Source organism: Panicum virgatum, chromosome 6K, assembly GCF_016808335.1.
Source record: "Panicum virgatum strain AP13 chromosome 6K, P.virgatum_v5, whole genome shotgun sequence".
Classification (NCBI taxonomy): domain Eukaryota; kingdom Viridiplantae; phylum Streptophyta; class Magnoliopsida; order Poales; family Poaceae; genus Panicum; species Panicum virgatum.
In genome coordinates, this window is record NC_053141.1 from 14160360 (window position 1) to 14171378 (window position 11019).

Consider the following 11019-nt stretch of genomic DNA (forward strand, 5'->3'; position numbering starts at 1 on the left):
TGTCTATGCCCCTGGCGTTCTGCAAGCCGGCGGCACATGGCCCCGCGGATAGGGGCGAGCGGGGAAATGCGTGGTGTGGGCAAAGATAGAAGAGCCTGAGAAGGAGATGAGGGTAAAATAGATGTTTTACTTTATCCAATAGAGAAGAAAATGAATGGTTTATTGTAAAAGTTAACGAAGTGGTATTTTTCGGAATGGAATCATTCTTTGTAGTATTTTATGTAACGGCGATCTTTCAGTGGTATTTTCAGAATTTCCGGAAAAGATGATGTTTTGAACCACTTTACACAAATAATAATCCTATGTTATTTCCCGATGTTTTCAGCACTTTCTATTTGTTTTGCCTGGCAATTTTCTAACCTCTATGTGTCCATAGCCGCCTGACAGGCTGACACAGATCCATATATATGATGAACCATTCAACCACTTCAGCTTAGATACACAGATCCATGTAACGAAAAGCAATCAGGTTGGTGTCTTTATCGATGTAGCATAGGCATAGGCACACACTTATGAGCTAATAAGAAAACTATTCATTCGGTCAGTAACAGGATATCAGTTGACAGTTGCTGTTTCCCCCCCTGCAGGTCCCTGGGCTTGTAACCCCTTGGTATGAACATGTTGAAGCCACGGATGAGATCTGGGTACGGTGTCCAGCGAGAAGGACTTTGACGCGGTCGATCACAGCGGCCACACCGATGCTGCAACAACCCACAAACAATAGCGACAAGAATAATCAGCCTGACGATCGATCTCCATGAAATGAAATAGCCCGTGATGCCCATGTACTACTTCTTCACCCCTGTTCCCTCTGTCTACCAACGGCAGATTGAAGCCTGCAGCTTTGCTGCCGCATCTCTTGCCTAGATCTATAAGCGTGCGAGCTAGCAGGCAATCGAATGCAAATTGTCAAAAGATAAAGGCTATCGTCATCACTGACCTCCGGTGCTCCTGCAGGACGGCGAGGAACTCCTCGTACTTGCCCGGCACGCCAGCGAACTCGCGCTTCACGGCTAGCACCAACTGGATCGCGTCGCCGAGATCAGGTTGCGCCCGCGCCGCCGGCACCGCCACCGGGGGGCTCCTTGACCAATGATGAAGAGATCGGTTCATAATCATTAGATCGATTGCATACACCGTCAGCCAGCGTTGGTAGTAGATGACTAGATGTGCGTGGGGATACTCACGGAGGATTGCGAGCTCGGGGCGCCATGGGCGCACCCTGCTCCTCCCGAGCGCGCTTCAGGCTGAGACGACCCATCCCCTCGAGCAGCCAGAGTGAACCTGGTCTATCTGTAGCTAGCACGCAGCACCTGCTGCCCCTGCCGTGGCAGCGACAATATAATCCTCCGGCTCGCGTTCCCAAGACGCCAAGTGATGATGGCATTCGGCCTGGCTATACCGAACGGCGCACGTGCCAGGGAAGGAGTAGTACGTGGCGTACCCAAAAAAAATTTGGTGCAGGCCGGCTGCAAACCTCTCGCGGTGCAGGCCGAAATTTGTTGCAGACCGGCTGCAAACCTCTCGCGGTGCAGCCCAAAAATTGGTGCAGACCGACTGCAAACCTCTCGCGGTGCAGCCCAAAAATTGGTGCAGACCGGCTGCAAACCTCTCGCGGTGCAGCCCCACCTTGGATAGTAGCCACCTGTGCAGCTAAAAGGATCGGACGGCATGTCTCCCGTTCACGGTCGCTCGGCTCCTCCACGCACAACTCGGCTAATCGACTTCTAGCACCAGTATCACGAGTGATTCCAACAGGATGCCATGCCACACGTCAGCCATCCCGGGTGGGGCTACACCGGGAGAGGTTTGCAGCCGATATTGAACAATTTTTTTCCCCTCAACAAATGGCTTCATTGTCTGTCTACGATCAGTAACTGTAGCCATCTGTAGCCGTCACGACGTATGCTAGTGATAAAAAGAAAAATAATAGGTGATGATCATGTTAGCTAGAGAACTACCATGAATAGGAGAGACAATCACGAGCGAGTTAGTCATTGTACAGGATTCCAAGCAAAGCAACTTTTGGAGAAGAGGAACCGGCCACAGACTGGAGAATGTTCATGGGAAAATAAGTCTGGAGAATGTTTGGAACTATGTTATTACACATAGACTGTCTATTTGAATGTCATCCAAAACCACTAATGTAAGACACCCTCCATGGATCTGCCTGCCTGCTTGCATTGGATGTCTGCAAAACATCAAGAACATCATAGGTCATCAAGGAAGCCGTGTTTATTTGCTGGAAGATTTTTTAAGAAAAAAGGATTAATTTCCGACCTTTTGCATCATCAGATGCATACGGTCATTATCGATTGTTACATTATCGTGACAATGACATATTTGGAAAATTATAGAGGTAAATAAAATGTTTCAAAATATATGATAACTCATATCATTCACATAATCTAAATAGAAATTGCTAGCCATTCTTTGCGTACACAGGAGCAGATCATTGTTTTGTTCATAATTTCCCAACCTGCATTTGTTTTTTGGAGGACAAGACAGTAGGCATGGATGCAAAAATCAATGGAAGTGCTAAACACATCATGGTGAAGAAGTGGCTTTTCAGTATACTAAAAAGGATACAAACCTAATCCTTCTATTTTCATGGAAAAGAATGGAAATCAGTACAAAGTCAATTCCCATAACTAATTCCATATGCAAAATTCATAAGCCAAATGGAACCAAATTAAAGATATTTCTCAACTAAAAATATGTTACAAATACTATGGGATGCCAGTCATTTGCCGTGTGCCAAGGCACACGGCAAAGGACGTCATACACATGGCAAAGGATTTGCCGTGTGTTACACACGTCAAACTCCTCACGACATAGAACGGCCGGCAAAGTACTTCTTTGCCATGAGTCATTTCAAGGGCACTCGGCAAAGAGTTTGCTGTGTGTGAAATAGACACTAAGCAAACATTTTTGGAAAACATAAAAAAATCAAAAAAAATCCGTCAGCCGCCGCCGCCGTTGTTTGCCAGGATCAGCGGGCCGATAGGGTACATCGGCGGCCGCCCGAGCTTGGGCTGCTGAAGTGCCATGGCGATCTCTAGCTCAATGGCCTGGAAGGAGTTGATGAGGATGGTATTAGCAGTGAGGAAGCATCCAGCGACGTGGACCATTAGGCTGTCGGCGGGGCTCGACCTGACCTGGAGCGGTGGGATGACGTCAGGCCCCAGGATGGGCAAGCACCCCGGCAGTCGCAGTGGCTCGGTCAGGTCGTGGAACTCGTCGTGGACGGAGGCTGCCAGCTCAGGGAGGTGGAGAAAGAGCATGGGCACATGGATGCTGCCGGGGAAGAAGAGCCACCTCCGCCGCACCCGGCGGCCCTGTCTGCGTCGAAGGCGTCCACGCTAAAGTGGTCGGTGACGAACACCACCAACGGCCCGGTGCCGGAGCTCCACGAGAGCATGACGGCGAACGCTAGGACTGAACACGCGCACTCCTCGGACATGAGCATCTCATTAGGGGCGCCCGAGGGAAGGTCGGAGAGGTGGACGAGCGGCAGCGCGCGGGCGACGATGGTCCCACTAGTCGGCCGTCGCTGCCCACACCGGTCGGCCGCCATTGGCCCGCTCCACGCCCCACCGCCCCTCCTCACCGGTCGATCTATTGCGGTGAGGGGTGTGCGGAAGGGGGAGGAGAGGTGCCGCGAGAGGGAGATGGAGGGAGAGGGCCCGAGAGGAAGGTGATCGGGGAGGAGCTCTCACCGACTTGGGCCCCGATATCGCCACTGCCACCCACATCATCATCATCATCATCAAGGAGGTGGCCCAGCCACCAGACGACCCGAGAGAGAGAGAGAGAGAGAGAGAGAGAGAGAGAGAGAGAGAGAGAGAGAGAGAGAGAGAGAGACAGAGAGAGAGAGAGAGATGAGAGAGAGAGAGAGGAGGAGGCCGACGGCTTTGACTTGGGAGGAGAGAGGGGGACGATCCGGCTCATGATGTTTGGACCAATGGGAGAGCTCAATTTTAAAGCCTTGGATTGATAACGTGGTAAGTGTGTTTCCTTAACTGCCTTCCAATGTGTTTTAATACATGGAAATGAGTTCAAATGATAATGTTGTAAACTACAAAGTTTTAGATCTCGTCGAGCTCTACAACTTCTGTATAGAACTTATTTATATCCGGAGTCATTTGGAAGTTTTAACATTTATAATTTCAAATTAGATAACTTATAATGACATTTTGAAGCATTAAACAATCTCAAATATAAAAGTTAAAAACTACTATAAAAGTTGAAAACTACAAGTTTTTATATTTCGTGGAGTTGTATGACTTTGGTATAAATTTTTTTCATATCAGATCATATAAAAAGGTTTGTATTCGAAAAATACATCCACTAACTCTCTCACATACAATCACACATATACTTCTTGCATGTTTCGATTTTATAAACATTGCTATGACAAAATGTGCTAAATCTTCTCAACTTTTTATCACAGCCTCCACGTATGATACCATCACATTATGACAAATCTAGCTCATAATTTTCCTAAACCCTAGCTCATAATTTTCAGACTTCATTTGCTTTTTTTAGAATTTAAAAATCATTTGGACACATGTTAGGGGTCATATTTCTTGAACAAGATGTTCAAAATTTCTTTTCATTTCATGGGTAAGGCCTCAAACTAGACTAGATAACATGAATATAATTTTCTACATGTTGTATTCCATTATTTGAATCAACTGCATTTCAAATTTGACCTGATTCAAAATGTTTTGAGGTTGGAAGTGGGAAAAACTTAATTCTTTGCCGAGTGTAAAAAAACCATAGGCAAACTCTCATCTTTGATGAGTGCCAAAAATAATACATTCGGCAAAGAACTCTTTGCCGAGTGTATTTATTTTGCAGAGTGTTTTTTGTATGACACTCGGCAAAGACCTTATTTGCCGAGTATATTTTCCGAAAAAAAAATACACTCGGCAAAGGTTTAGCACTCGGCAAAGATCGAGTTTCCCATAGTGAAATGACCCTGAACTGAAGTAGGACCAGTATTTCCACAGCTGAACAAAATTATATACCTACTCAAATTCTGAAAGTAAAGACAATATTTACCTACCAAGTACTAGCAAGTTCTGACTTTTTTCGAACATGTACAGTTAAAACATCGTTTGAGGAGCCCAGAGGAACTTCTTGTGACAACTTGATCTGATTTATTTCCCAAATTTAAACTGGTCTGAAAAAATCTTCGTTATTGGTAAATTGAAGAGTAGCTTATATATATATGTTCCACGACCATCCATAAGGTCTATTCAGTCATCTATCTTTCTCTCGAGAAAAATGCTTAGCTTTCAATCACGCATAATTTGCCCAGTTCGATCCTTAACCGTAATATTTTTTTTAAGCTGCTTGCATTACTTCTCGGCATGCACAGTATTGATGGAATAGAATTCAGAGCTATATATATGCGGAAAAAAGGGGGCTAGAGGCGAGGAGATAAAAGAAAAGGGGTATATGTGTCCCTGCCCCTATTTTGAAGTGTAATTATGATTTTACTCTTATTATTCACAAGTCAATCTGAATTTTCCCCTATTCAATGGACAAAATAGGGGCAAACGCGCAAAGAGCAAAATCTACTTGTCACGTGCAACCTAAAACACCTGGAAGGAACTTGCGTCACAATATGAAGCAAACAAAATATGATCTCAGGTCCCTTTCATTCCAAGAGCGAATAAAACACAGGATAGTGAACACAGTCCGGATTTGGGATCACACAACTACTGGCAGCACACAGAAGTACAGAACCGGCACGGATGAATCCACTTATTAGGTTTATCACACTGAGGCAGCATCAGCATCACCTTGCTAGTTGTCCCGGAGCTGGTATCCCCTTGGCAGGTAGGCGTTGAACGTGCGGATGAGATTGGGATGCCCCCGGAACAGTTGTTGCAGGTGGCTAACCAGGCCGTCGACTCCGAAGCTGAAATCCCACACAAATAAACCAAAAATGAGCCCGCGTAAAGTCATGAACTAATCCCACGGATGGAAGCCAGAGCTAGCAATTGTCACTCACGCCCCGAGCCTGAACCCGCGCATGACGGCACGGAAGTCCCGGAAGTAGCCAGGCTTGCCAGCGAACTCAGACTCCGCAGCCAGGAGGAACTCGATCCATCTATCATCGGTGGGCGCCAGCAGCGGCGGCGCCGGCCAGTCTACAGGTAGTGGCGGCGCCGGCCTCCTAGTTGACGAAAAGGAAAACAGATCGGGTCGACGAACCATTAGATCGAACACGAGACTGGCGAATTAGCAAATCATAGAAAAATTGTAGCTTTAATTTCTGAGTCTCAAGACCAGAATAACGAAGCCATGGGAGACAGATTAGAGAGAGGGTGATGGAATCAAGGGAGAAACTAGCAAGTAGCAACTCACGGATTGCCGCGACGCTGGGACTCTGGCGCCATAGGCGAGCCATCCTCCTCCTCCCTCGCGCGCTTCTGGCCGCCATTGGAGTAGTCCATATTCTCGCACTGCTGGGAATGGGACACCGGCAGCCTTCCTAGCTATGGAGTTGCCCTCTTTTTTTTTACAGTGGGGAATTGAGGCACGGAGGTTCTTGTGCTTATGATACAGCAAGCAATAAAGGACGCCGTGGTCGGCCTGGCCACCTAACATACCACTCGTGCAGCGATGAGTCATGCCTTTTGTCCTCTTGTGCTCTTGGCCTGGCCACCTAACGGCTAAGAGTAGACTGGGTCCTCTGACGGCTGGGCTCCGTCAGGATTCCTATGGGGAGTAACATCTGATAGCCTGTAAATTTAATGTACATATATAAATACTGCAATTAATCCCACCCCTAAAACATAACATAGTCAATGAAATTTTTTTCCCCTCTACTGCTCTACGTCATCAGGTGTCAATGACAAGTTTGGTTCTTCTTCCTTGTCATGTAAAACCACTTTTCATCAATGTACATGAGGCTGTAGATACAAAGGGTATGTTTGGTTGGGCTTCAGCTCCTCCAAAAACAACTCCGGCTCCAGCTCCTCTAGAGGCGGCTTCTCTGGTGGAGCTGAAGCTATTTTGGAAAATATTTGGAAAAACAGATCCATCCTATTTTTCATAAATTAATTGGAGAGGTCAAATGTCCAATGTACCCTTAGCTATTAAAGGTGCTTGTGCCGCTGAATTTTATGTTTGTACTGAGTTTAAATTTTGAATCATGTGAACATAAAATAAATAAATATATTAGGTAATAATCATTATCTTTTCATATTATTAGAGTAATTTTAAAGGAGTCAATCCTCGTATAAGAAAGAAGTCCATCCATAAAAAGGAAGTCTTTTTCCTATGTCATTCAATTTAGTTCACTTTATATGTCATTCAACCAGATAAGTTGTCTTTTTTTGGGAATTGGGGCAGTTCTCAGTAGTGATATCTATTCATCAACCGGTAAACAAAGTGAAGTTTCATTTTTTTGTTGATTTATAAAACCAACCACAAAATGATATTTTTAAAATGATGAAATCCAACTTATACTCTTAGTCACATTGGTAGGCCTGTGACACTACTACTGCCAAAAAGGGCCATACATACTGGTTGAAAAGAGCCACAGGTACTGGTTCTTCAAACAATACTACGAGACCGACACTAAAAGCCTCAGTTTTCATCACCGGATAATTTACCCGGTACTAAAGTCCTCCTTTAGTACCGGGGTGGAGACACCACCAGGTACCAAAGCTTCACGCGTCCAAAAGAAATATTTTAAACCCGGAAGGAGGCCCACACACACGCGTGCAGTGGATGGGATTCGAACTTGCAATCTCTTGCCTCGCACTTACCTTCCTTAATTACGAGCTCACATACACAGCAATTGTGATTGGGAAAGGAATACTTTTCTTTTGAAGTAACCAGTGGATGCCCTTTAAGCTTGCACCTGTTGGTGGATGACCTTTAAGTGAATAGTTTATTTGTCATGACTCCTTAATGGTTGACCACACAAGCTAAGTGAATTGTTTATTTGTCATGACTCCTTAATGGTTGGGAACATCCATTTGGTAAAACAATGCCTATATTTTATGGTTATTGTCTACAAACGTGAAAGATAGCCAACAATAAGCTTACAGGTTGAAGAAACTGTCAATACACACCTTGACGTGTGGTTCCTGGGTGTAAACTGTGGGACAGTTAATCCTTGACCCTAGTGCCTATCATTCAACTCTATTTTTAAAGTCTTCCTTTTATTGTATCGTGAATTGTGACTTGTAACAAAACCTCCTCCTAATACATGAACTCTACCGCAGAACACCCGTATTCTTATCGATCTGCAATCAACACACCAGTATTTGAATGCATGCATATCTGCGTTGGCGCAATAGACAACACGCGGTAAGAACAGAAACACCAGAACAGATCACGATATCCGTTCTAGGTCTAGAAGCATTGGTTATTAAGAAACTCCAACCAGAATTTAAGAACAACAATTTGGGAAAAATTCCCATTAGGATGTTACCACATTTGTCGCTTCCTATTTGTCAAGCTCGACCGGAGACTTCAATTGTGTGCACATAAAGCATAAATACTATCCTAAAAGAATATTCTCCCCTACCCGTTGAAACAAACCAAATCTTTTCCCGCGCGTGTCGCTTCCAGTTTATCCGCTCAAATAAAGACTTCATTTATGCGGAGTATGATATGACCAAAAAGAATATTATCCCTTACCATTTAAACGGACCGAATCTATTTCCTGCACGCATCCCAAACAAGCCATGCAAGCATGTAAATTCAAATGATCCACATGTAATTGCCCCACATCCGAAAACACTTAGGGCGTCTCTAGCGGTCTGACGATTTGGGCCAGCGATTTGGAGGAGAGAGAGGAGAGCAGCAGGCGCTTGGGAAGGGCGCACTTGAGAGTGAGCAGCATCGGTGAGTGTGCAAGCTAGCAATGAACCAAGCGCTAGCGACCACTGTGCGGCAACTATTCATCGATTAGTGCTTCACGAGCTGATGAGAGCAGCCCTGTTGGTTCAGCTTCTCCGGTGTCCCAAGAGCAACTTCAACAAGAAGATCCTGCTAACCCTGCAGATTGGAGTGAGAGGAGTGATAGCAGCCCTGACGAAAGTCAAAAGAAAGAAGGGCGTGTGAATTGGGGAGAGGAGGAAAACCTTAGGTTAGTGCTTGGTTGAAGTGTTCTAATGATCCAATTCAAGGAGTTGATAGAAGGGGAGATAGGTACTGGAAGGATGTTGCAGCAGAGTACAATTTGCATGCACCCAAAGAGCAAAGAAGAACAGCAGCTAAGTTGAAAAACCATTGGAACAAGACTATACCTTTTATTACCAAGTTCAATGGATGTTATGACAAGGCAAGGAGAGAGCATGCTAGTGGCGAATCTGATGACCAAGGCATGGAAAGAGCTCGTGAAGAGTACAAAAAAGTTGTTAACAAAAAGAGACCTTTTGAATTGGAGTATTGGTGGAGAGCAGTGAAGGATCAACCCAAGTGGAGTAAAGCTTACCCAATTGAAGAAATGATGAACAAGAGAAGCAGGCTGAATGCATCAGGAGCTTATTCTTCTTCAAATCAAGACAGCGAAGATGCAGACCCTGCAGCCGGGTGCTGACCACCAGGGCGAAATACATCCAAAGCTCAACAAAAAGGAAAGGGCAAGTCAGTATATTCAGAAGACACTATTTCAAATGAAAATGTGAGCCTTTTCAATGAACTTCAATTAAGAAAAGCTATTGCTGCTGAAAAAATGGCTGAAGCAACCCTTGCCAAAGCACAAGCTGCACAAGCCAAAGCTGAAGCTGATAATAAAATGGCAAATGCTGAGAAGGGAAAGACAAAGCTGCAGATGATGGATAAGTACATGGCGTTGCTATATAAAGACACTACAGGCTATGATGAAGTTACCAAGGCACGACATGAAGAGGTGCTGACTTACTTAGCTACTCAGTTTTTTAGTTGAAATATTTTCTTTTTTCTTTGACTAGTTCACTTGTACTACCTCTCTAAATTAAATGAGTATTGTTGTACTGCTCCTGTGAATCAGATCATGTATCAATGTGCTACTATCAATGTATTAACTTGTTTGTTCTCAATGCAGCAAAGACAAAATATTTGCAGAACGTCAAGAGGGAGCAAGAAAAGATGTCGAGCGTGCATTTGGTGTTTTGCAAGCTCGCTTTGCCATTCTAAGAAGCCCAGCTCTATGTGGCAAGTGCAATCACTCGCTGAGATTATGTATGCATGTATTATATTACACAACATGATTGTGGAGGATGAAAGGGATACTTTTAGAGTTCTCTATGATGATGACTACGAGTATGACTATGACAATGGTACCTCCACGCCACTGTTAAATTATGGACATGGGCCAATTCATGGGTTTGCTAGAGCTCTAGAGATAGAAGAAGATATTCGGAATCGAGATATGCATCGTCGTCTCAAAGCAGACTTGGTTGAACATATATTTCAGCATTTTGGAGGTGATCAAGCATAGAATAATTATTTAGTTTCTCAATAATATGTGTGTATTGTCAATGTATGCTCTCTATTCAGGCATGTCGTGTTTGAATGTACGTCTTTAGTTTTTTACTTCACATTTTAATCTCAAGCATATCGTGTTGTGTTCTATAAAGACTCCAACTAGTCAAGTATTTCTAAGTTAACTTCAGATTGACCTCTATTGTTTTGCTTTGCTCTATTTGACCGGAACTACGGCGGGCCCTTTGGGCCAGCCTGAACCATATATTGCCAAAAAACAGAGGGGGATACACGGTTCAAGAGAAGTATAGGGTGGGGGGCAGTGCAAAGCAAGACAAAGGTTGCCAGACACACGCCTGGCAAGGAAGAGAAAAAACACTAGGAACAAAGATTAAAAATAATTACATTAATTACATAAGAAAGAGCTCCAAGCATCCAGAGCTTAGCACGCCGGTCTTGCACCCTGTGTCGCCAGAGCTGGAGATCGGCTGAGCAGCGGCGCAAGGTGAAGACGCAAGTTTCCTTCTCAAGTCTGAAAACCAGAGCATTGCGGCGCTTCCAAATATTCCAAAGTGTAGA

General features: G+C 44.6%; 1 protein-coding gene and 1 long non-coding RNA gene across 2 annotated transcripts; both read right to left on the minus strand.

Moving 5' to 3' along the window:
• Positions 1-5650: 5650 nt before the first annotated feature.
• On the minus strand, positions 5651-6470 carry LOC120713272 (paired amphipathic helix protein Sin3a-like). Its single transcript, XM_039999263.1, has 3 exons — positions 6382-6470; positions 6026-6190; positions 5651-5932 (listed from the first exon to the last, which is right to left on the minus strand). Exons 1-3 carry the CDS (start codon positions 6468-6470, stop codon positions 5818-5820), a joined length of 369 nt encoding a protein of 122 aa, XP_039855197.1. The 3' UTR covers positions 5651-5817.
• A 2226-nt stretch (positions 6471-8696) lies between these two features.
• Positions 8697-10661, minus strand: LOC120711834. The gene is made up of 2 exons (XR_005690500.1): positions 9470-10661; positions 8697-9344 (listed from the first exon to the last, which is right to left on the minus strand). It is a non-coding gene; the product is annotated as an uncharacterized LOC120711834 (long non-coding RNA).
• Between the last annotated feature and the right edge of the window lie 358 nt (positions 10662-11019).

Bases quoted from the DNA above. Each gene is read 5' to 3' on its own strand.
- LOC120713272 (XM_039999263.1), bottom strand. From the start codon at position 6,470: ATGGACTACTCCAATGGCGGCCAGAAGCGCGCGAGGGAGGAGGAGGAT. The intron at 6,191-6,381 runs GTGAGTTGCTAC...TTCGTCAACTAG, and splicing joins TCCCAGCGTCGCGGCAATCC to GAGGCCGGCGCCGCCACTAC. The intron at 5,933-6,025 runs GTGAGTGACAAT...GTGGGATTTCAG, and splicing joins CGCGGGTTCAGGCTCGGGGC to CTTCGGAGTCGACGGCCTGG.